We start from the raw sequence: 25,792 nt of genomic DNA on the forward strand, positions 1-25,792 counted from the left end.
AAACTCGTAAACAAACATAACAATAAAAATAATAATATTGAATAATTATTTTTTTAATAATTGTAAAATAATCTCATCAAAATCTATAGAAAACAAATATAGCTATATGAGTTGTGACTAAAGAAATATAAAATAAATCAATGTTAGATTTACGTCTGCATACCATGTATTTGGCTTTAACTTTGTTATTATTACTTACCTTTTAGCAAAGCATCAAATGTATAACATTATTATACCTCAAAAGGGTGGTATTTTACTATGGTGATTAAAACATGTTGGTTTTTCAGACAGGATTTAGACTAAGCCAAGACTAGGCCTTTAGTTATAATAGGACGTTTAAATAGTCTTACAAACATACCTTTGACAACCATACAACCCTTATGAAAATTAACCATGTTTTTGTGCTAAAAATGTTTTTTGTGTATTGATTACTACTAGCAAAACCATGGTTTTACTACAGTAACCATGGTTTAACTATTTTTTAAAAACCAGATGGTAACCATTAACCAAGTTTTTTTAACTGTAGTAAAACGATGGTTAATTTTTGTAAACTGTTAATGGTGTGAGAAAACAATGGCAATGATATCAACATTAAGCTGATCAAAACCTTTCATAAAAATTGTCTTTACACCAATACCCGTTCTTGTCTTAGGAGGACAACTTTGATTAACTTTTTTGATCCACTTCAAATTTAAAATGCACGTTAGTGTTTTGAGATAAGACAACATGCATTTTAGTTTGAGACTTTGCTTAAGCCATGTCTATGAAACCAGCTCTAAATGTAAACAAGGATGTTGAGGTGTACCTTTAGGACGTTTTTTAAAGGCCCATATTTATTGATAACAAAATAGTAAATAATAAAGGCACATTTAGTATGCTATTTACAAAGGAAATAAAAAGAAAAAAATTCACAATTAATCTTACAATACAGTAATTTGTTTTTTTCAGTAAACAAAACTTCTAAGGTATAAAATCACTTGTAAAATAAAGTCTATGTATTATACAACATGAGGGTCGACTCTCTTTTAAAAGTTAACACTTCTGACTCATAACTTGTAACAGATGATTTTTAATCCACTGAAAGAGTAACGGCCATCAAAATTACACAGCAGCATTGTATAAACATTAACTGTAAAATGGTGTAATTCTGTAAGTAATGACTTAAAATATATGGTACAACAACTCTGTCTAGTGCTGTATAGTCATAAATGTACATCATTCTTGTTCAATCTTCATGTCATAATAGCATACCCCCCCCCCAAAAAATGCAAGTGCCACTTTAGTATAGTAAAATATCCAATCCCTACACCTTTTCATAAAGATAAAACATACAAAAACTGCATAAACTGTTATCTAATTATAGCTTCAATAAACATCTTGCAAATTAAAGCTTTGAGATGCTATTAATGCTTCGAATTATAAAGGCAACAGTTAATCACAGTTAATCACCAAAGTAAAAAAATAAAGGTCAAATTAATGACCGGTCAACAATTAAACACTTCCACTCACTTGTAAATAAATACATTCATATATTGACAAAAATATACAATATTGTTTAAAAATAGAAAACTACTGACAAAATTTCACAATATATAGGCTATATATATAGCAGTTTTCTAATCATATCTCTAGTTTATAAAATTAAGTACTACAAGGATGTTTTGGTTCAAAACACAATAAGAAGCACATGTTGTTTCACTAAATGTATTATAGTCATGATCTTTCTGTAATGAAAGTAATGATCTCAGTCTTTATCATAATCCCATTCAATAATATGGGAGATCCCACGGGCAGAAAAGACACTATTCGCAAATGCCCAGTGCCTGTACAACAGTAAACACTTCAACATAAAGTCCTAGTAGGACTAAAAATACTGTTCACTTCATATAAATATACTTTGTTACAGTAATAATATACACTGACACAATGTAAACAATAAGAACGTATATCCAGTTGGCCTACTGTAACAGCCTTTTGAATAAACACTTTTTGTCAGACTCTAGATAAAACATAAGGTGCAAAAATGATACTGCGGCATTTGACAAAAAATTGTGGTTTCACTTCCTACGGTGTGGCCCCTTCAACTTCGCTCTCATCTTCATTCAGATACATCGATTTCTTTCCTTTAAGAATGGGCTCGAATTTTTGTGGGGAATTATTTTTAGCTTCAGAGCTGTTCCATATTCCATACGCAAAATAAATAATGAATCCTAAAAATGAATCCATTGAGACACATGCACAAAGTTAAGCTCACTGAAATATTTACATTTTGACACACAATCATCTATGAAAATTAGTAAACTACTCACCAATAGCCATCCACACTGAGAAACGAATCCATGTAGGTCCGTCCATTTGCATCATGAGATAAATATTTACAAAGATGCTGACCAATGGCAGAATGGGCAGCAAAGGGACCTACAAAATATAAGGAGATAATTAATACCATTAACCAGACAGTAATAACAAAAAATTCAATATAGTAGAACAATTAATTCAGTGCCAACCTTAAAGCTGAGAGCATCCTTGCTCTGAGGCTGTCTCCAGATAATTAAGATACAGATAAAGGACAAAATAGATAGGACCACAACCACAGTGACATGAACAGGACTGCCCTTCCCCACCTGCTCCCCACAAACCGCCAGCATCGCACACAGCAATGTGAAAAGCACAGCTGAAAAATACAAGCGAAGGGGCCGATTAACCCGTTTAATTCATCAACTGCAGAGATTATAAGATGAAGGTCAGCATTCGATATTTCCTGCAATGCAAAATTTAGCTCCAGGATATAAATACCCTGTCTCTTAAAACAGATTGAAGAAATGCTTACAAATGATGACTGTTGCAGAATAAACAATAAGGCCCGAAGTCTTGTTTGGCACATCGGAGCTGGGTTGCAGCAGCAGTCTGATGAGAAACTTCTCCTTAAGTGGTTTGGTCTCTAATTCCTGACCGTACTCATCTCCGCTATCCATATCTGCTATGGGTACCTTTGCCTCCAGCTTCTGCAGTTCCACTTGCTTTGCATCCACAACAATGCCAAGAGTGCCTGGTTGGTAGCTGTAGACAGCAGATTCATTTTAATAGGAAACATTTATCTTATCTCAATAACTCCGAAATGAGTGTTTATGAATGCCACAACACATGTGATAAAAATGTACTAACCGGAGAATTAACACGCACACAGCGACCAGAGTGTATGCCAGCAGGGTACCAATGGACATCAAGTCTACTAAGGCAGCGAGATCAAACAGGAAGGCCATCAAAGCTACAAGGAGAAAACAACAGACATTACTGAAGTTAGTCGCATTTATAAAAACAGTAAATAATCCACCAAGATTACATCATCAATACCTGCTACAATGCCAGACACGATGGTGGCCAGCATGGGTGTTTTGGTTTTCTTGTGCATGCGGGACAGGAAGCGAAAGAGCAAACCGTCCTCAGCCATAGCATAAATCACACGAGGCATGGGGAACATTGAGCCCAATAAACTAAGAAAGAAACATTTAAAATAAATCATTAAGTTATCTTAAAGACGTTCTGCCTAAAAGTTTAATCCAGGACTTAGTTATATTAGGACATTTAAGTCGTTTTTACAAACAAACAATACATGTGTGCATCTTGAGACAAAACAATGGCGCTGATATATGTTAAAATATATCAATATAAGATGTTTCTAAAATATACATTTCAGTCTTGGATTAGGTAAAAACCCAATTAGGTAAAAACCATTTATGTGTAATGCACGAGGAAGACACAAGCACACATTTACATAAATATGACAGGTGTCATATTTTTAGATTAGACTATGATGGAATGTAAACTCTAGTAGTATAACTGGTCCCACCCTACATTTCTTGTCATTTAATTATTTGTTTTCCTGGAAAGGGCCCATACCAGTAAGGAAACTGGATGTAATTGTCATTTAAATGGAATCTGTAAGTGAATAAGTTACCTGGTAGATAGAGCACACAGAGAACCCACAGCCACTATATAGCGCGCAGGGTCCCAGTTTACATAACTAAAGGCCTCGGGGAGAGGACTCTGGACATCCAGCAAGTAATAGGGCATCATGAGGGTAAGAGCTGCTGAAACTCCAAAGTAGGCAAAAAAGCAGATGAGCAGAGAGGCCACTATGCCTATTGGGATGGAACGCATTGGGTTTTTGGCCTCCTCGCCTATAAAACCAAAACAGGTAAGTGAGCATTTTTTTAAACAAGGAAGACATGCATTATTAGACACAATGAGTTTTGCATAACTTGACTTACTTGTAGTAGCAATGCAGTCAAAACCAACAAAGGCGTAAAAGCATGTAGCAGCACCAGAAAGGATCCCGCTAAAGCCGAAGGGCGCAAAGCCTCCCGAACCAAAGTTTTTTTTAATTTGTCTAAGATTTAAAAGAGAAGGATTTATAATACTTTTTGAGTTCATGAATTCTGAAACATGTCAAATTTCAAAAAGATAAACAAAGAAGTCAAGTTTAGATAAAAAGATTTAAAAGTAAGGCTGTCAAAGATTAATCACGAGTAATCGCATACAAAATAAATGTTTGTGTTTGCATAATATATTTGTGTGTGTGTATATATATATATATATATATATATATATATATATATATATATATATATATATATATATATATATATATATATATATATATATATATATATATATATATATATATATATATAGGATTATTATGAATACCTGTTAAATTTCTCATTAATTCAATTATCTAATCAACTAATCACATGGCAGTTGCTTCAATGCATTTAGGGGTGTGGTCCTGGTCAAGACAATCTCCTGAACTCCAAACTGAATGTCAGAAAGGTGATTTAAGCAATTCTGAGTGTGGCATGGTTGTTGGTGCCAGACGGGCCGGTCTGAGTATTTCACAATCTGCTCAGTTACTGGGATTTTCATGCACAACCATTTCTAGGGTTTACAAAGAATTGTGTGAAAAGTGAAAAACATCCAGTATGCGGCAGTCCTGTGGGCGAAAATGCCTTGTTGATGCTAGAGGTCAGAGGAGAATGGGCCTACTGATTCAAGCTGATAGAAGAGCAACTTTGATTGAAATAAGCACTCATTACAACCGAGGTATGCAGCACAGCATTTGTGAAGCCACAACACGCACAACCTTGAGGCGGATGTACTACAACAGCAGAAGAAGACCCCACCGGGTACTCATCTCCACTACAAATAGAAAAAGAGGCTACAATTTGCACGAGCTCACCAAAATTGGACAGTTGAAGACTGGAAAAATGTTGCCTGGTCTGATTAGTCTCGATTTCTGTTGAGACATTCAGATGGTAGAGTCAGAATTTGGCGGACAATGAATGAGAACATGGATCCATCATGCCTTGTTACCACTGTGCAAGGTGGTGGTGGTGGTGTAGGGGATGTTTTCTAGGCACACTTTATGCCCTTTAGTGCCAATTGGGCATCGTTTAAATCCCACGGCCTACCTGAGCATTGATTCTTACAATGTCCATCCCTTTATGACCCCCATGTACCCATCCTCTGATGGCTACTTCCAGCAGGATAATGCACCATGTCACAAAGCTCAAATCATTTCAAATTGGTTTCTTGAACATCACAATGAGTTCACTGTACTAAAATGAACCCCACAATCACCAGATCTCCACCCAATAGAGCATCTTTGGGATGTGGTGGAACGGGAGCTTCGTGCCCTGGATGTGAATCCCACAAATCTCCATCAACTGCAAGATGCTATCCTATCAATATGGGCCAACATTTCTAAAGAATGCTTTCAGCACCTTGTTGAATCAATGCCACGAATTAAGGCAGTTCTGAAGGCGAAAGGGGGTCAAACACAGTTTTAGTATAGTGTTCCTAATAATCCTTTAGGTGAGTGTATATATGTATATATTATATATGTATATATATATACACACACACACACACAAGCACAGTAATTACACACAGTGCTCACACATATACTTAATGCAAAACAAACTTTTATTTTGTATGCGATTAATCATGATTCATCTTTTGACACCACTAATTAAAAGATTGTTATGTATAGATGATGAACTCATCACTGTATGCGACCCTTCCTGGGATGGTCTAAAGTCTCGATTCGGAGCATCCGTTTGATTTCATGTTAATTTTAATCTTTGACCTGTACTTTCTCAGTCAATATTAAAGATATCAAGGTTATTTGTTCATTAAATTATGTAGGTAAATCACTAAATAATGACAACTCCGAAGGATTTTCATAGGCAGGGTCACATGTTAAATGTTTATATTTCCTGCAATGCAATCATTTGTAATCAGGAAACAAACAACATCTCAACTGATTAAGTATTTAAACTGTACTTTTATATTGCTGTGTATGCTCTCAATCTAATAGCATAATAAGCGGATTGACTCACTCTTCTGTTTTTAAGTTGTTAGTGTTATTAATGTAATCCTCCACAGTAAGATTCCAGTTGGCGGTGTTGCCTTTCACAAAACCTGATATGATGACAAATGTCAATACCAGCAGGTTGACTCCTGTGAAGATCTTGGTGACAAGTGCAGACTCACTCACTCCGAATGCCAGTAGTCCTGCAGCGTAGGAGGTGAAAAGTAGCAAATTCACACCATTATAGTGTTTTGCATTTAAGTGGTGAATTAAAAGTAAGTAACAGTATTGCGAGTAAAGGATATATTGCTTTTAAATTATTTAATATTTCAAAAAAAATTATTTTAACTATTTCTGTGCCAGAAAAAAAGTGAGTCAAGAGTCTGAAAAGAATCAGTGTGAAACCAGATTCGATCTCTCGCTTGATAAAACAATAGAAGAACTTGACTGTGTAGCCAGATCAGTAAAACATCAGCTTGCTCTGTGCCAGCTGAAAAGTAACTTAGCACTGTGAAAGAGTTGAGTGTATAAAAAAGGCTCTTACCGGTAAGCAATATGACCAGGACGAGGGCAAACAGGTCGGGATACTCAGCTAACACGTTTCCAGTGTTTGGAATTGACATGGAGCCATTGAAGAAAATAGAGATCTTTTTCTCCACCAGATTGTCAAAAGTTGAACTCCATGCTCTTGCCACACTAGCAGTGCCTGTGAAGCAGAGAATGAGACGTATGTCATGGTGAACCATGAGCAGATGCTTTCCGAATCTCCTCGGGTTTTGTCAAGAGTCCTTGTTTCCAGAGGAGTAAACACTTCATTTAGTTTGAAACCCACTTTGGGTTGTAATAACATCTACTTAATCAAACTCTTGGAGGTGTATTCAGATTTACCCCTCGTGAGAAGATGATTCATATATTTACATTCAAATGGAAAAGCATGTGCATTACTATAGACTTACAGAGTAAATTTTAGTTTCTTGACCCACATCCTCACCTATGACATACGACAGAATCAAGTTCCATCCTGTGATAAAAGCCCAAATTTCTCCAACCGTGACATAGCTATACAAGTAAGCAGATCCTGTTTTGGGAACCCGTGCACCGAATTCGGCGTAGCACAAACCGGCAAGGACAGAAGACATTGCTGCAATGAGGAAAGAAAGCACAATTGCAGGCCCAGCTTTCTCTCTGGCCACTTCTCCTGCCAGGACATAGACACCTGCACCCAATGTTGCTCCAACGCCAAGGGCTATGAGGTCCAGTGTGGTGAGACAACGAGAAAATCGGGTTTCATCCTGACTGTTGTCCAGCACACGACGTCTCAGCAGTGTCTTCCCAAAGGAGATCAGTTTGTTCCCGGTCATGATGACTCAAGTTGAAGATGCCAGACAAATTTTGAGTGCACTGAAAGGAAGCAGGAAGCAACATGAGTAACTGGTTTCTTGTAAGAAACATTGCCTTCTTAGGAAATGGCCTGCTAATTCACATAAAGAGTCTGATTTAAATGTCATACATATTGTGTGTACGCATGTCTGGACTCCAAAGCAGTTACTCTCATGCCGAAGGATCACCCAAGAGCCCTTTTGACTGACATAAATCAGCAAATCAGTCTGTTTTGTTTAGCATTATGTTTATGGGTGTGAAAATACAGAGTAAATGCAATAACCTTGCTGTACTTCATTGTCTGAGACATGATGAAAAATACCTTTTCATTTGCAAGGATTAAATCAAAATGTTTTAACAAACACCAGCTCTAAAATATCACACATCAAATCACAAAGTCACATGGCATGGTAAACTCTTTATTACAAAAATAAAGCTGAAAGTTTTGAAATTTGTTGAATTACTAAAATATTGATCAGTCTATTTAAAACATTAACTATCTTTTTAAATGACCAACAGTATATAGGGAAAAAGTTCAACCTTAATATCTTTCCTTAATGCCCTTGTTTTGGCAGCAGAAATGTACCCTTACACCAATGTTAGGATATTTTAGGTCGACTGTTGCATTTGCATCTCACCTAACACAGCTGTAAGCCGCAAACACCAAACTATTTCTTAGTACTAAACAACGTGTATAACCACAGGACAGGTCATGTCGGCAGAATTGACTGGCTTAAAGGAGACATTTCACAAGACTTTTTAAAGATGTTAAATAAATCTTTGGTGTCCTCAGAGTACCTATGTCAAGTTTTAGCTCAAAATACCCCATAGATCATTTATTATAACATGTTAAAATTGCCACTTTGTAGGTGTGAGCAAAAATGTGCCGTTTTGCGTGTGCCCTTTAAAATGCAAATGAGTTGATTTTTGCACTAAATGTCATTGCCGTGGCTGGATAGTGCAGATTAAGGGGCACTATTATCCCCTTGTGACATCACAAGGGGAAACAGATAGCTTTTTTACATGCAGAGAATGATTTACCAAAACTAAGTTACTGGGTTGATCTTTTTCACATTTTTTAGGTTGATATAAGCACTGGGGGCCCAATTATAGCACTTAAACATGGAATAAATCAGATTTTCATGATATGTCCCCATTAAGTTTAAATCCAAGTAGTTCACACACCCCTTTAATTATTAAAATGCAGTTAAACAGTACAAATTCCTCAAATCACACACAAAGCATTAACAAAGGGTGTATCATTTTTAAACAAGACCAAACTGGAAAAAGGACAACAGGTAGGTCAAAAGAAAAAAAATGATGCAATCAGCAAATAAAAGGGAGTGCACAAAGTAACTCTGATTTCAGACTGATTTATATTTTATAAAGGTCAAGCACTTTATTGTAAATCCACTGCTTGCAAGACATAACATAAATAAAAATACTTTTGATGCAACAGTTGAAGATGGAACAGTGCTTGAAGAAACATTGAAACTACACAAATTACAAAGAGTTTCAGTCCAGTCACGAATGTTTGATAACATCCTGTCTGGGAACAATAGAATAAACCTGCCAAATGATAAAAAGACTAACTCTTGACTGTTCAGTAAAGCAGTTTGACCAAATTCACGTATGTACTCTGAGAAAAAAAACAAAGGAAAAAGAAAACCCACTATGGTCTACTGCTCCATAAAACACCCCTCTTTCTGCTAAACTCCATGACGTCGCTAGAAACATAAAGTAACTTCCTTCCACTGAAGCGTATAAGGGGCATAACATGAAACCCACAAGTGTTACAATAGACAAATGAAACAAACCTGAACTACAGGCAGCCAAATGTGTGTGACACACCTATAGGTAAGCATCTTAAAAAAATTAAGATCTTGATTAATGACCATAAGAGCATTTATTATTTTTCATATCAATAATAAGACTGCAGGCATAATGGATGCAAACATGGCCCAGTCTGAAACATTTCTCTGTCCAGAACAATTAAACAAAGACATATTCTAGTATTTAACAATTTAATCTGATGGGTCTGAGCATTATAAATTCACAGGTTCAGACACTATAGAAACTACAGATATCCCTGCAATTTAGGCTTTTATTACACCTTTGTTAGGCTTGATGGGTAAAGTATGCACATTTTTGCAAAAGGCTGCACCACCTGACCAACCTCCAACTATATTTATAAAGAAACTAAATTTGATTATGAAACTTCTGCTTATTATAAATGATGCTATTGTTACTTTCAAACGTTATAAACTAGAACTAATGGTATGAGTCACATATATTCATGTCCTTTATCCGGAAAGATTTTTTGTTGTGGATTCAATCATAATTGACTGAACTTAAAATAAATAAATAAAGAAAACGTTAACGCATTAAAGCAAAACAAAAGATGCTGAAGATTTTTAATGTAATAAAGAGGCACAAAACTAAATGCTTCAAGCTAAATTGATATGATTTCCTAAAAGGCTTCAAAAGCCTACATTAACCATGTGTTTATGTGGAGAAATGTAGCCGATATGAGGAAATTAACCAGGGAACAATAAACGCTTAAAACGAAAATATTAATCGTTGTTCATTTGCATTTACTAATAACAGCCCTTATATTTTGACCTAATGTGGAGAAATCTTTCAGGAAATTCCTCACAAACAAAATGATATAAACCTTTAAAGAAAATGATAAGTATGTGGAATTGTCTCTACCAATATAAAAGACACAATCTTTGTACTGTAACATTTTATTTTAAAAAATGTCCACAGGATGCTCGCGCGTCATTACCACAAGGATGATTGTAATGATAAACACGCAACATTCGTTTTAAAATTTAAGACGGTCTCAATATTTCTATCGTAACGCATTTCCATCGTTAACTGACATGTACTTCATATATTTTAAAGAATAAAATGTTGACGTTAGAGAAATAAAGGTTAGTAACACGCTTACCCTTTAGAGATGCAAGTTTGGGCTTGACAGACAGAAGACACGCAGCAAGCAGTTTACTATGCACACAGATGAGTGAGACGCATGCTTTACATTTTAAGGAAATAAACCCGCCTTCAAAAAAAAGTATGACATCAAAGTACCGCGAGAGTTACATGGCGATTTTTCACACTGATTGTTAATACGTTTAACATATGAAAAAAATTAATAATGTTGAGTAATATATAAATATGAAAGAAAAAACATCTTGATCATTAGATTACATTTTATTAACAAACAGCATAACATTTTAAGAAGCATATATAAATGCATAAAACTGCACATTTTCTTCTTTAGTCTTTTATGAATGGGAGAGGGAGATTAAAAAGCTACAATACTGCAATTACAATTGCTGATATTACTTAAGCACAACTTTTCTTCTATACATTTTCTTCTTTTGTCTTATGTGGGAAAGAAAGAAAGAGAGAGAGAGAGGATAAAATTAATTTAGATTTACAATACAGTGGAAATCTTAAAAAGTAAGATGTGTATGTGGAAAAGTAATACCGGCTTAACTTCTCTTCATTTCTTCTACACACATCTCAAGTTTTTCATGCAATGGTCCCCAGTTTTTACACTCTATTGAAAACATGTAAAGAGGAAGCAAAAAATTTAAAATCCATAAAAAGGAAAACAATTTTCATACAAGAGGAAGAGGAAAAAAATAAATACCTGACCGCAATTTCAGTAATTCTTGAAGGAACTTCTCAAGTTTTGCCTGATGCTGCAAACAATTAACACATTCTAGGAAAGCAAAAGTTAAGAGTAAAATAAGACATGCATGTCTGTGGGTACCAAATTTTATTGCATAAGAACCAGGATGATAAATCCACCTGAGTCATGTGCTGCTTCAGCTGGTTGCACAGCATCACTTTCTAAGGTAGGAGGAGTAGTAGGTGCTGCTGTTGATGCAAACAGACAGGGAATAAATCAAAAAACGCCTTTGAAATAAAGCACCAAATGTGCCATGCCTGTCAGTACATCTCAATTAATGACAAACATGACTAGTCAAGTTTGTATCTTGCAAAAACGAAAATACAACTAAGTTTAATTACTCAATTTGCATGAATAAACCTTGTAAGACACAAACTAGGTGAAAGAAAGGCTACTAAATATGCAAAAATTGTCACAGGTATAACAAGTAGAGTTTATCTATTATGCTTTATATAATGTATTGCATGTGGCTGAAGACAAAAAGCTATTTTGAGGAACCCACTATTTACAGACATTATCATCTGTTCTTATTATAAATCATATTGGAGAAATTTAAATACATCTATAATTTTTTCATACACCATGTAATTGCCCAAGCGATTAAAAAAATACATAAGAAATAAAGGACAAAATATCGCACCAATTCGTTTTCTCTTTGCTGAGGGCAAATCATCCTTATTCAAGTGCTTTTGGCCAAGACTGGGAAGCAGTGAGCTCCTCGTCCTCATACCTTTTATAGATAAAATTAGAGGAACATGATTTTCTATATATTAAAAAAATAATAATAAAAACAGAGCCCTTTACTTGGTCCATGTAATGTAGTACATTAATATACTGTAAATAAGTTACAAATAAATCAGTAAACATGGGGCCAGATTTACTAAACAGGGCAAATTAGCATTAGAGCGCAATTTAAAAAAGGTGGTAGTTAAAATTTCGCTGCCAATTTACTGACAAGGCTCATTTTGCATTGCACATTATAAAAATAAGATTTTTGCACCAGTGTACTTTAATGCTTTTTGGGGGGTGGGGTCAATAATGGCGCAAATACCAGCAAATCGACAAGTGCAAACCTTAGTAAATTGCATTGCGTGAAACATTTAAATACTCCCCTCCCATACATTTTACATCTGGGAAACTTTTACAAATGCGTATGCAATAAGGTCAGTCACAAAAACAAAAGAGATGCCCTTTTGGCACTAATTTTACATTTTAGTTGTTAAAAATCTACTGACGCAAGATGTTAGTAAATCTGGCCCTGACAAACCAAGACAGTAAAACATGTCCAATGCAGATGTTAAGGACAACAAATGTACCTGGCAATCCTGTTGGTTTATTACTGTACTGAGGCTGAATGCTTTCTACACAGGATCGTGCAGCCTGTGGTGTCTTGAGGGCCAATCGTTTTCGTGTTGGGGGCTGTATCCCTGATGGTTTCATTTGAGGTATACTGGAGCTTGGAGGTTTTGAAACTGCAACAAAATTACTATTGAAAAATTGCACAAAAATAAATGCATGTATGTGTGTGGATGCATAAACAACTCACCTGCTGTAAAATTATATCCAGAGACTGATGATGTCATAGATGTCTGTAAAAAAAATCATTTTCATAAGCAAGTCAACGTAACCACAAATCCAGGCTATGGCAGTGTGACAAAAATTTGCCATTGACTGCAATTTGTAAACTACTAAATATTCCCACCTTAACAGTGTTGGCAAATGCGATATTCCTAACAGCTCCAATATTCTTTCCTTTGTTCAGCTGTCCTGCCTTCTTGTTGCCAAGTTGAGCAGATGATGATGCATCAGGCAGATGTGATACCTGAGGCTCCTGGATGGCCTTCGGTCTGACCGCTACCGATGAGTTCAGGGTTGACGGCCTTGGTGGAAGGCTGGATTTTGGATGATTGCGGTTAGAGGAAAGCTGAGGTAGCTGTCTTCTGACTGGAGGTTTTGTAGGAGGTTTGTTCTCATTCGCTGGTTCTGATGTACCGTGACCGGAAGCGCCATGTGCCGAGACCTTCAGACTCCGACTTGAGTTCACGGCCCCCTGCGCTGCATTAGTTTCATCGTGACGGCTCCCACAAACAAGGTCATCATTTGAATGTACCTCAATGCTGTTGATCACAGACAGTCTTTTTCTCATAGGTGTGGGCTTTGTGTCTCTCAGTATTTCGAACCTTGATTCTTTGCCAAAGACGATAGGTGTGGATGTGACCAAAAAGCTGGTCTTCATGTCCAGAGTATCATCCAGACAAAAAAGACTGTTTCTGCTGATGTTTTCTGCGTCTGAGCTGGGGATGCATTTGCTGTCTGATAAATCTGACTTTTTGTAGTGTTCCTCTTTTTTAAGCTCAGGAGAGTCAGCGGGAGCTTCTACAGAGCAAACAAAAGCTGTGGTGCTTGTCTCAACTTCTGTCTCTTTGTTGTTCGAGTACGTTTCAGCATTATTGCTAACCGAGTTAGAGCCATCACGAGTCTGTCTTGTCATTTCTGTGCTTGAGCACTGTATTTCTATAGTGGTATCTTTTAAAACAGGACCCTCAATTTCAGTGGTTGTATTAGGTTTAATAAAAGTCCCATCACTTGGCATTTTAGTCTGTGAGCTTGACTGATTAATCTCAAGTGAAACTTGAGGAGAAGCATTGTCAGACTTCTCCACAATTTCAACAGTTACATTAACTTTCATATTAGTTTCCTCTGAGTTCTTTGTAAGTGGACAATTTATGTTAGCATCTCCAGTAGAATTGAGACTTCCTTCCTGTTTTTCCTTTTCCAGCTCATGCGGTTGAATATCTAAGGTGCCTTCATGTTTCTCAGTTGGCATTTCTGTAGTAATGTTCGAAGGCCCACTGTTATCACTACACGAATGTGTTATATCACGTGTGCAGTCCACATTAGGAATATCCACAGTAGCATTAGCTCTGGCATCAGAGCCTTCTTTAGTGTCATGCGTCTGGACAACTTCAATAGTGACATTACCCGACTCAGTCTGTTTAAGGGGGACGGCAATATCCACAGTTGAATTAAGCCTAACATCAGAACCCTCTGTAGGCTCCTGAATTTCAAAAGTTTTGTTTTTCTCGCTAATGTTGTGTAGTTCAACAGTTGCATTAACACAAGCATCAGACTGATCCTTCAAGTCTTGTTTTAGATCAAAAGTGTTATTTTTTAACTCCTCACACACAGTATCATTTCTTGGTACTGAAATTTCCTCATTTGTATGTTCTGTCCTACGTTCTGATGATATGCAAGAAGAAAGCAATGCAGTTCCTGTTTCATTTGCGAGAAACGATTGGCTGACTGTGTCATCAAGAAGTCCAGAGACTTCTGGAAAAGGTTCATCTGCAATTGAATAGGCAGCAGAACAAAGATCTGGCAAATTTAAATGCTGGTAAGGGGAAACAGGTTTCTTAAAAGATGATCCACCCAATATCGTGGCACCACTATGGGCAAGCTTCCACCTTAAAAAGCTCTCCATTTCAATAGTAGGTGGATCACTAAAAGAAAGATAGAAATAGAAAAGTTACAGGAATTATTTTGTAGCTTCCTGAAAGCTATTTAATGACCATCACATACCTCATAGAAGATAAACAAACTGATGTTAACAAAAGGAAGTAATACAATACTAAAGGGATTCTTGTAATACTGATCTATGTAAACTAAATTGCTACATTTAACAATGAGGAATCAAGATGAACAGGAAAACTCAAGACATTAGTTATATAGTAACCTATTTAATATTCAGTTTATACAACAACGTCACACCATTACTAATGTTAAAAGAGACTCACTGTATAACCGTCAACTGCAACGCACGATCACAGAAACATAAATACTTTCTGACATCTGTATAACTTTAAGCAAATGATTTAAGAAAAGAGGTTTCTTAACTTTGTAACTAACAAATCCAATAATAGTTTTAAACAAACAAATCATTAAAATATTTAATCTTACCACCAGACCTCAAAACAGAGCGAGTGTTTGCTGCTTCCGTTCCTATTTAAAAAACGGACGACAGTCTTGTCATTGGACGAGACGTTCAGTCACTGACCAATCACAGCGCGAATCCGAGACACGCGGCTTCCAGTGGTACAACAACGTCATCTAGTGGTGGTGGTCATAGACATTGATATGTACATATCTATGGCCATAGATTGACCCTGATTTTAGAATAACTGAAATTGTATTATTAGTATATTTAAAAATATAACAATAATAGTATAGCCTATAAAAACATTGCATTAAGCTTCAATTATAATTAAAAAACAAAGTAAACCAAATACTGTTTTTTATAGCTTACATACAAGGGTTTATTATAGAACATTCATGTGCAGCAGTCAGATATTATAGAAATCTACATCTTATTTATATGAATCACACATAATAATGTTGATGGTTAAAAGCACCTTTTAGATAAAAATCTAAAACACTGACACATAAAGTCAATGTAAATAAATTATAATGCAAACAAACACCCTAAGGAAACATTTTGAAGCCTTTAAAATGTACTTTGGTGGGAGTAAACAAAAAGTTACAGCAATTTGTGTATTAACAATTTGCTAGATATAGAAATAACATTTTACATCAAAATCTACTACTATAATGACGATCCACACATTGCAACAAGCAAAAGAATGTTACCCTTGAGTTTACCACACTTTAACTTTAAAAACATCTTTACAAAAATCTTTTGTCTAAAACATTGTCTAATATACTAATTTATTCTTAAAACTTAAATCATATATACTCTTAATTCATTTTTGCTGTGGAATCAAAAATTGTAATGATAATTGTAATATTGATTGTGGTATGTTAGTACTACTAAAATGTTGCTATTGTGTAATATGGCCAGCATTAACAATGCTACATATTGAAAGACATGTCTTCTTTTACACTTTAATACAAGACTCTTCAAACATTTCTTTTTCATAACTGAAAGAGAGTAATCAACCCGAGAGGTTAAATGTAAACAATTTGTAAGTTAATGCTCCCCAATATCCCCAAAAAGGTTGCCCCTAATAATGCTTACTTTAATTATTAACAAAGATTTTTGTCCTGTTTTTAAGCTAAAACTGTGAGGGTTGTCTATGTGGAAAATATAATCATCACCAACTAAATATTAACTATTAAAGGGGACATATCATGAAACTCTGACTTTTTCAGATTTCAAAGTGCTATAATTGGGTCCCCAGTGCTTCTATCAACCTATAAAATGTGAAAAAGATCAACCCCGTAAGTTTTGGTAAACCATTCTCTGCAAGCATGTGAAAAATGGGCCACTGAAATTTGGCTCCCCCTGTGATGTCAGAATGGGATAATACCGTCCTTTAATCTGCACTATCCAACCACTGCACTGCCATTTAGTGCAGAGATCAGATCATTTGCATTTTTAAAGAACACACCCAAATAGGGCACATTTTTGCTCACACCTAAAAAGTGTCAATTTTAAAATGTTATAATAAATTATCTATATGGTATTTTGAGCTAGAACTTCACATACGTACTCTGGGGACACCAAAGATTTATTTCACATAAAAAGGCCTTGTGAAATGTCCCCTTTAATGTATTATGAATTTCTTACACAAGTAATTCTACAGAGTGATACATAACAAAGTGTTGTCCTGTTGCCCCTCCTTGTATCAATTTTCATTTTTATTTTGTTTGCCATGTCGGGATAAATACAGGTTAACACAACTTGTATTTCTTCCTGAATATATGTATATAATCTGCTGTTACAGCTTTTTGCTGCAATACATTTTCTGAACTGATGAACCACAAGGCTAAGAATAGCTACCCTACAAACAAATTTACAGTAAAGAAAGAAACAAGATTAATAGCCTACTAATAAATTAAGAATTACAACTAAGAATAAAAAGTTGTATTAAAATAAATTTTCAATTACAGAAGCAATTGTTTTATTACTTTAATCCCTATTCTATCCTATGCTGAGAAATTGCATCATACTATGTACCTTCTATACCGCCCGCCGCAATTCTGGGAAAGGGGTTAATGCCTTTACACAAGGCCCTGTGGGTATTGTAGTTCCTATCACATGGCTTTTAAAACGTAATTCAAATAACAGCTGAACATAGAAAAAACGCATATTGGTAAAGGGTAATCTGTTTCAAAATAACAAAATATAGAGGAGGTCACATAACATCTTTTAAGAAGCCTTTCCGAAAAAATTTAAATTTCCTTCAACTAATTTGAAAACCAAAATAGTTCATCCGTAGCCTAAGCACGCTGCAAAACGTTTTCTTTCTCGCAATGACATTCCGGCTTAAACATCGAACATAAAAATAGCTTTCATCCACTTTATCCTAATTAAGAAATGAGCTTGTAATTTTCTATGGTAACAATGGGGTCAGATGATCTTTTGTACAGCCATTCTACTGTAGAAAGACCCTTAAAATAACAAAGCAATTTATTCCCCCCGAGAACCCTCTCCCTTTTTCAGATACACACACCCACAACTTTCAAACTATTACATAACTAAGATTTAATGTGCTCAGTCTTTTTCTAGATCTCGGTCGGATCGCTCCGGCTGTGTTTACGTTGTACAAGTGTCTCTCATCACATGACTGACTGCAATTCCCATCAATCCCTTTGACGCATGCGCAGAACGCGTTGTCTGGCAGTGGTAAACAGACGTCAGAAGGGAGTCTTCGCCTCGAGTCAAAACAAAACAAAACAAAACAAGACAGATCTACGAGGAATAGATCGCCATTAACAGCAAAAGGCGAATGATTTACTATTAAATTTATTACGCGACCAGGTTATTGAAGAAAAGTCGTTTTCTTCGATTTTTACCGGAGGCATTTTAACTCATAAAAACTGGAGTTGGCTAACTCGGTGGCCGTCTAGTTACTCTCCATAGTAAAACTACGCTTTCGAGTTTTGTCCCAGAGGCCGACGAGCTAGACGAGCTACTCAAGAACCAGACCAGCTACAACTATTATAAACGAGGTGGATATCGGCTTGATTGGGATTTTGGGTGACTTCTACGGGACGGACAAATTCGGCTCAGATGTGCCCGCGCGAGCATCGTGTGTAGCTACGTCTCGAGGAACATGGCAGATGGTGACACGCGCCAGCGCACAGCGTGGAGGACCGTGCAAACTTGAACGACAATAACACAGATTGTTTATTCTTATGGTAAATCCAAAAAAGGACTCCGTTATGATTGAGCACTCCTATAAGACATTAATTTGATATTTATCCAATTTAAAGCGTAATGCATTTTTAAGTCAAAGTAAATTTTTCTCTCGGTTTCCTAATTCATTTACGTTTTGGTCTTAAACATTATCGCGCAAAGAGAAACTTCGACGGCACTTAGTTTGTTTCAAACCTTATATACATTTAAATGATTTTAACTTAATCTTTCTGATTAATCTCGATTAACTATATATAATAATATTATGACAAGAGGTCAGTTGACTTTGACAGGCAGCTTTCTCGTTCACTTGAATTAGTTTACAAGGGCAGTATTCTCACAAAAACACTTCGTTTACAAGTTTGGTTATTGTACGACGCTTTTCCATTATTTTAAAGCAATTTGTGGAAATAAGCCCGTTGTGAGTGCTCTAGGTATATAAAAAAAAGTGTAATTACGACAGTCAATAAACTATTCGCTGCTAGTGGGATGTGGTTATGTTCCTATTGGTTTTACAGTTGTAATTATTTAACTAAATATGTTGTGTTTATAACATAGAAGCAAATATACTCGAAGTCTCATAGATCAGACTGTCACTCCAGCAAGTCCTCGCTTTTATATTTTAATAGTTAGGTGCTTTTGACACTCCAGCTATTTTGATGTATAGATATTGTAGGGGGCTTCCTTTGTTCTTTCCACATAAACAAAGAGACCCCTTCTCTATCCGCTTTTGCTCTATGTAAATCAGAAGGTTTATGGTAGTTACTATTAAGAAGATTATTTGGCCCCATTAATCTCCAATCTGAGGATTAACTGACGCTATATTGGTGTGTACAGATTATTACAAATTTACTCCATTACCCTCTGAATAGTGGCTGTGCATTGCGGCTTAATCTGAAATTTATTTGACTTTTTTAAATTTGGATAACTCTGCTTCCATAAGACACTTGTAGTATCAGTCAATACCTAAACAAGAAGAAGAAATAATCGCCACAAAACAAGTTCGCCCTTATCGGAAATTGTCTGGATTGCACCACACAATGGACGAAGAAAGCATACCCCCGATTGACCCAGATTTTGAGCCGCAGAGCAGACCGAGGTCATGCACATGGCCATTGCCCAGACCCGACATCTCAACTGTGAAAGCGGGAGGGACGGATGGATCAGAGTCTGCCGCTGGAACTCCACCCGCCGAGGAAGATAAAAACGACCCTCAGCCAATCACATCTGAGCCTGATAAAGTTTCGGTTTCAGAGGGAGGAGTTCTCGCAGGAGTAGGTGGGGCAACGCCTCGAAAAGGCTCTTCCCGCCGTAATGCCTGGGGTAATCAGTCTTATGCTGAACTGATCAGCCAGGCCATTGAAAACTCGCCAGAAAAACGACTTACATTGGCGCAGATCTACGACTGGATGGTAAAAACAGTGCCGTACTTCAAGGACAAAGGAGACAGTAACAGTTCCGCTGGGTGGAAGGTATTGACTATTTATTATTTGTAATCACGTTAGTACTATTTTATTTCTTACGTTGTTCAAATTGGTTAATTTTGTCTCCCTACTTAGAACTCTATTCGGCACAACCTGTCACTCCACAACAAATTCCTGCGAGTGCACAATGAGTCGACAGGCAAGAGCTCCTGGTGGATGCTTAATCCTGAAGGAGGTAAGACCGGCAAGGCTCCTCGCCGCCGTGCCGCCTCGATGGACAACAGCAGTAAACTGCTTAAAAGTCGTATGCGGGCAAAACAAACTAAAAAGCAGGCCGGAGCGGCTGGAATCGGGAGCTCTGCGGGTGCCATTCAAGGTGAGGGTGTTTCTGGTGCGGGTGGCGCAGACAGTCCCGGACCTCCGAGCCAGTTTGGGAAATGGGGGGTGAACAGCAGCAGCCCTTCCTCTCGCGGCAGCCTGGATGATGCTGACATGTGGACAAGTTTTAGGCCACGTACAAGCTCCAATGCCAGCACGCTTAGCGGCAGGCTTTCTCCCATTGCCACTGGGCAGGAAGACGAAGACGAATTACCCGAGGATGGTCTTCTTGGGGGCTATTCTACAGGTAATCTTCCCCCAACACTGACCGAGACCCTCATGGAAGAACTGGACTTGATTGACGGGCTCACCTTAATGACAGGTCCTCAAGGGGGTGTGAGCCCGAGCACAGCACCTGCGGCACCGCCTCAGCCACTGCCGTCTGCATCCACGCTGTTGCCTCGAGGGTCCAGCTTTCCCTCATTTCGACAGATGCAGTCAACAAAGGCATCGCAGAGCTTAAGTCCACCAGGGCAACAAAACTCGAATGCCGGATCCAGCACAAGCCCCTCGAATTTCGGCAACTCCCTCTTCAGCCCTCTGCCTGGTCCTGGATCCCACGGTGGTTTCAGTCCTCATGTGCCCTCCAGCCTTGAGGTTCTCCTTACCTCTGATTCACCACCTGCCAGTGATGTCTTGATGACCCAAATGGATCCTCTCATGCCAAGTCAAGGGGGCAGCGGCATTTTAGGCATTGGAGGATCTTTATCAAGCAACCAATCTAATCCCGGTCAAATGATGTTAAACAAGAGCATCGAGACAAACGCAGTGGGGCAAATGAATCTCCAGCCTCAACCCCAACTTCAGCACTCACAGATGGGCTTTGGAATGATGCACACAGGCATGAACCAGGAGCCTCCTCAGCTCGCAACCATAAAGACCCAGCATCAGGTGCAAGGGGCGGGGCTTCTGCAGCATGGTGGAGGTCTGCCAGGTTTAGGCCAATTTTCGACGCCATCGTGTTTCATACCTTCACAGGATCGTCTGCCAACAGACTTGGATATTGAGATGTTCACCGAAAACCTGGACTGTGATGTGGATTACATTATAAACAGTGATCTTATGGATGGAGACATGGTTGACTTCAACTTTGACCCTATCATACAGGGTGGTCAGGGTTATAGTGGGCCTGCCACCACACAAGAGTTCTTCCCAAAATTGGGTACCTAGCTAATTCTGTTGTAAAACAGGTATGATCTCTGAAACAATATTTTGATTATTTTATGCTATGTACGTCTCCCAATGTTTAAATGATCATTTTTTTTATTTACTTACAGGACAGTTCATCATCCGTACCAAGACATGGACATGAAAGTGGCACATTGCCAGAACAGTCTCAAAATGCCTCCGCATTTGCCATTGTACCTCAAATACATACATTTCTTTGGCTAAGGACAACACTCACCCGGCCAAAAAACTTTTTTGTCAGATTATTTTGAATTCGTTGACGAAAGCAAACCTCATATGTTTTAAGTGCCAATGTCAACTGAAGAGTGTGATGCTATACGTATATTTTTTCTTCTTGCAACGCTTTTTTTGAAAGTTGCTTTTTTTGGACTTGTACAGGCCAAGTGTGAAATAACACAAGCTTAAACTAATAAACAACTAATCATGTTTATTAAAGTAACACCTATGATGGGTGACACAAGAGTGGAGATATAGGTACAATTCCTTGATTTTCTCCATCTTGAACTCAATCAGCCAGGAGGATCAAACTCTGCAGCTTTTTTTTTTTGACGTGAGCTCTTGCTTGTTGATGGGCAGCTGAGAGGTTAAGCAGCCTTTTTGCATTTATGGTGTGACTTGACAATGACACAGCTGACCCGCTGTTGCTTTGTGCCCGACTCTGTTGAGGAAATCAAAGTGGCATCACAGGAATGTTAAGTTGAGAACTATTTGAATCCTCGTCATATATCAAAACCTCTGAGTGGCACCGAGCCCTCATGGATCGGCATGTCCATGGTACGACGCATACACCCATTTCTTGTACATGAAGGTGGACTAAACATCACAGCAAGATTTCAAGGTGGTTTGGTGAAGCTGTGGTGTTCGATGTGCTATTCGATGTATGCAGTTTATGACCTCTGCTTTTGAGAAGGTGTATTTTCTCTGTTTTGCTAAAAAGCGGAGGCTGATCATCGAATGATTTGTCTGCTTTTAAGTGTTTTGTTTGTGATGAGAACAGTATGACGAAATGTGATTTTACACAGGGCATTTTGATGCATTTTTAATCCTGCCAACAGATTAAACGGCGTAGTGTTATTGAATGCCCTTTTGCAAAATGCAATAGTTCAAGATTTTGTGTTTGTGTGTGTGATGAAGGGTGTTTATTTCCTTAAAAGCTCCCAAAACTTGATTCCAACACACTGACAGACAGAGTTTAAGGTTATGGCATATGGGGAAAAGCAAGTTGTTATGGGTGAGCTTGAAAAAAAATCTATAATATGTATTTGAGTGCGTCCTATAGGCAAGAGATAAAATAGTTTTTTTCTAGATCCGTTTTTTGTTTTCATAAACAGCACTACTCACGTTTCGTAAAAAAACATTATCAGAAAGCAAAAAATGTATCAATTGAAATTCTAATGTAATTTAGATTGGGGCACGATACTAAGATTCATGTGCTTTTTTTAAAAATCTGAGCAGAATATATTACAGATCATTTTTAACGGTCATTTTCTATGTAATCTTTTATTTTTATAAAAGATGAGATGCATGTAGATTTTATACATAACCAAAGGAACACTAGCATGTCAGAGGATGGAGACATTGCACTACAGATAAGCTTTACAAAACTGTTCATAAAGTCAAACTAACTCGTGCATGAGCGTATTTTAAAAATACCATGCTCTAAAAACGTATGCTATATAATTGATTGTGCTAAAAAGAGTTTTGCTTGGTTGCATCACAGCCTCCTCTTAAGGCAATGTAACTTATTTCATCTCAGAAAGCAAGACTTGTCCAGCTGAAAATGATTCATGCAATGTTTTACTCTCAGGGTTATGAAAAATAAGTAAAACAACTTCTGTGTAGAAGTAACGAGATAATCGTAATGAGATGCAATGTTCTTATTCATGGCCTTTTCTAAATTATCAGTCATTTATGCAAAGCCAACATCACCATAAATATTGTAACATTGCAGAAATAGATCTAACTTTGAGATTTATCTAATAATGTATGCATTTGTCAAATTTTTACGAACACTTGTAAACTGCCAACGAACACTATAGCATGTCGCTGCGAAGCAGACCGTAACATTTTAATGCCCTTTTCATTGAAACACTTTTCTGTCGTATCTTAATTTGTTCAGATAAATTACACTTTGTTTGAAACCAGCATTCTTAAGATATTATTAAAGTTTTATTGTTTGTTTGAATACTGGACTTTAGTGTAATGGTGCGAGTCCAGTTTTTCCTTAAAGGAGCATTTCACCCGTAGAAACATTAATCTTTATTGAAAGTGTGTCATATTTGTAGTCGAAATGTAACACATTTAGAATTTGGTGCCTATTTGACCGAGAAAAGGGGTGTTTGTAGTCTCGCACCCTCAACAAAGATATTGGACTTCCTTCTTTCAATGATGCAAAATGATGATTTTTGCATCATTGAAAGAAGGAAGTGCAACACTGAAATCTGTATTTCTCCTGTCTCAGCGGCAACTGAGGAAATGATGCACGACCATTCAAAAACATGACCGGGGTTCTAACTATACAAAGCTTAATGCAAATGGGTGAAGTGTCCCTTTAAAGAGAAGAATATTTTTCCTATTCATTGGTGCTAGATGTTAAATTTAACTATTAAAGAGGGCCATATTTGATCAGTGCGTATATTATATATATAGATATATATACATATATCAGGGCCTTTAATAATTTTATGCAACACATCTTGATAATCTACCTACATTTTAATTCCCAAACTTTCAGTTTTTGTATATTATAGATAAAGCTGTGAATGGGGAGGGAGGGGCTTTGCCATCTCACCACAAATGATGTGACAATGCACCTCATGAATGGTGATAATGTGGTGTAACGATTGATGAGTCAGGCTGAATTTCAAACAACCGTTTACATCAATGTGCTCATAGCTTTTCTTTTGTTTGTGTAATGCAGCTCCTTTATATGTCATCAGAGTTCAATTTACATGGTACAACCTAAGGGCTGACGGTCAACTTTTTTGGGTCAAATTGAAAGTGGATTTTTAAGATTACCAGCTTGGCTTAGAGGAGTTGGCTGTGATGTTAAATATTGTATTAGCCCCGTCCGACACACCTTAAAGGACCGCTGCATGAAATTCCATACCTTTCCGGTCACACTTACTCTTTCCTTGTTTAATATTAACCTTCATTTGTGCTTTATCTTCTTCCGTAGTATTGTTTTGTAGTTGCTTGAATTTTTCATTTTCAGTTTTTCATCCCATTTAGTAACCGAAGAGTAGTTTATGGTCTTGGTTGTGTTTTTTTTCTTTTTCATTTGTTTTGGGTTATGGCGGTATGTAAGACTGACGAGTTGTGCATAACCAATATACTGTATATGTACTTGATTGCTTTTTTTGATCGGTTTATTTTGTCCCCCTTTCCTTGGTTAGCCAGAGGTCATTAAATCAATTCAACATAATAGAAAATAAACTTAATCTGTTTTACTCAGATTGTTTGGTTCATTCTTTATTCAATGCAGATCGATCAATTTTCATGCTATGATTTAAAGGGACAGTTCACCCATAAATGAAAATTCTAACCCATCAAGAGGCCCCATTGTCTTTCATAGTATTCTTTTATTCTACTATGGAGGTCAACGGGGCCTCTGATCAGGGGCGTCATGCACCAATTTTTTTTAAGGGGGCACAGTGTGCACAGCTCACAGAAATTTGTGCATACACAGACAACAAACGAAATATATTATAAAGCTTTCAGTCTTTTCCATGGCACATACATTTTTAACAATCTGAGCGCTTTCATGCAAAATTCCCAAAATAAAAGTGTTGACTAACTTTTATATCAAATACTATTCAATCAAAATAATGACACATTGGCATCATATTTACATCTGAAACGGCATGTTTTGTTTATTTAAGTTTCAATAAAATCACTTGTTTAAATGTTTCATTAATGCATTTTGCAAAAACTGCATTATCCTATGAAATGAATGTAATTTTAAATCCATAAAGTATATAAACAACAAAAATGACATAAGCTATAGCCACGTGATTGATTTTAATGTTAAATAATGCTTTTAGAAAAATATGTTAAGATAAAGTTATTAGAGGAATGGATTTTTGCATTAAATTTTACCTCCGTGATTCCGTGCCCCCGTGAACTCTGGCGAACTTTGGCGTTGTACCAAGAAGATGAATCTAGAAATGTCTACTAATATAACGTCAAGA

At 36.9% G+C, this 25,792-nt stretch overlaps 3 protein-coding genes across 6 annotated transcripts; 1 reads left to right on the forward strand and 2 right to left on the reverse strand.

The window, feature by feature from the left end:
- Positions 1-1,053: 1,053 nt before the first annotated feature.
- On the reverse strand, positions 1,054-10,829 carry slc7a3b (solute carrier family 7 member 3b). The gene is made up of 12 exons (XM_055177480.2): positions 10,707-10,829; positions 7,365-7,774; positions 6,918-7,079; positions 6,402-6,576; positions 4,272-4,390; positions 3,959-4,181; positions 3,355-3,494; positions 3,166-3,268; positions 2,831-3,060; positions 2,508-2,674; positions 2,310-2,418; positions 1,054-2,210 (listed from the first exon to the last, which is right to left on the reverse strand). The coding sequence occupies exons 2-12, from the start codon at positions 7,732-7,734 to the stop codon at positions 2,065-2,067; spliced, it is 1,944 nt and encodes a 647-aa protein (XP_055033455.2). The 5' UTR covers positions 7,735-7,774; positions 10,707-10,829; the 3' UTR covers positions 1,054-2,064.
- A 420-nt stretch (positions 10,830-11,249) lies between these two features.
- Positions 11,250-15,572, reverse strand: LOC129421895 (uncharacterized). 4 transcript variants are annotated; one of them, XM_055177478.2, is made up of 8 exons: positions 15,414-15,572; positions 13,159-14,956; positions 13,003-13,045; positions 12,773-12,928; positions 12,097-12,186; positions 11,576-11,641; positions 11,415-11,486; positions 11,250-11,321 (listed from the first exon to the last, which is right to left on the reverse strand). In XM_055177478.2, exons 2-8 carry the CDS (start codon positions 14,935-14,937, stop codon positions 11,254-11,256), a joined length of 2,274 nt encoding a protein of 757 aa, XP_055033453.2. In that variant the 5' UTR covers positions 14,938-14,956; positions 15,414-15,572; the 3' UTR covers positions 11,250-11,253. The 4 variants fall into 4 exon arrangements, with proteins under 4 accessions (XP_055033453.2, XP_055033451.2, XP_055033452.2 ...); XM_055177476.2 differs by having other exon boundaries at positions 11,576-11,644; XM_055177477.2 differs by having other exon boundaries at positions 11,576-11,644; positions 15,422-15,538.
- A 2,514-nt stretch (positions 15,573-18,086) lies between these two features.
- On the forward strand, positions 18,087-25,055 carry foxo4 (forkhead box O4). The gene is made up of 3 exons (XM_055177481.2): positions 18,087-20,084; positions 20,172-21,604; positions 21,692-25,055. The coding sequence occupies exons 1-2, from the start codon at positions 19,653-19,655 to the stop codon at positions 21,582-21,584; spliced, it is 1,845 nt and encodes a 614-aa protein (XP_055033456.2). The 5' UTR covers positions 18,087-19,652; the 3' UTR covers positions 21,585-21,604; positions 21,692-25,055.
- Positions 25,056-25,792: the final 737 nt, after the last annotated feature.

The sequence above is a fragment of the Misgurnus anguillicaudatus genome, chromosome 16 (assembly GCF_027580225.2).
Source record: "Misgurnus anguillicaudatus chromosome 16, ASM2758022v2, whole genome shotgun sequence".
Taxonomy (NCBI): Eukaryota; Metazoa; Chordata; class Actinopteri; order Cypriniformes; family Cobitidae; genus Misgurnus; species Misgurnus anguillicaudatus.

Coding starts and splice junctions, on each gene's coding strand:
- foxo4 (XM_055177481.2), top strand. CDS start 19,653: ATGGACGAAGAAAGCATACCCCCGATTGACCCAGATTTTGAGCCGCAG. Junction 20,085..20,171: donor ACAGTTCCGCTGGGTGGAAG/GTATTGACTATT, acceptor CTCCCTACTTAG/AACTCTATTCGGCACAACCT.
- slc7a3b (XM_055177480.2), bottom strand. CDS start 7,734: ATGACCGGGAACAAACTGATCTCCTTTGGGAAGACACTGCTGAGACGT. Junction 4,391..6,401: donor AACAACTTAAAAACAGAAGA/GTGAGTCAATCC, acceptor TTTAAATCTTAG/ACAAATTAAAAAAAACTTTG. Junction 2,211..2,309: donor CTCAGTGTGGATGGCTATTG/GTGAGTAGTTTA, acceptor ATTCATTTTTAG/GATTCATTATTTATTTTGCG.
- LOC129421895 (XM_055177476.2), bottom strand. CDS start 14,937: ATGGAGAGCTTTTTAAGGTGGAAGCTTGCCCATAGTGGTGCCACGATA. Junction 12,929..13,002: donor TGGATATAATTTTACAGCAG/GTGAGTTGTTTA, acceptor ATTTTGTTGCAG/TTTCAAAACCTCCAAGCTCC. Junction 11,487..11,575: donor TGAAGCAGCACATGACTCAG/GTGGATTTATCA, acceptor TTGCTTTCCTAG/AATGTGTTAATTGTTTGCAG.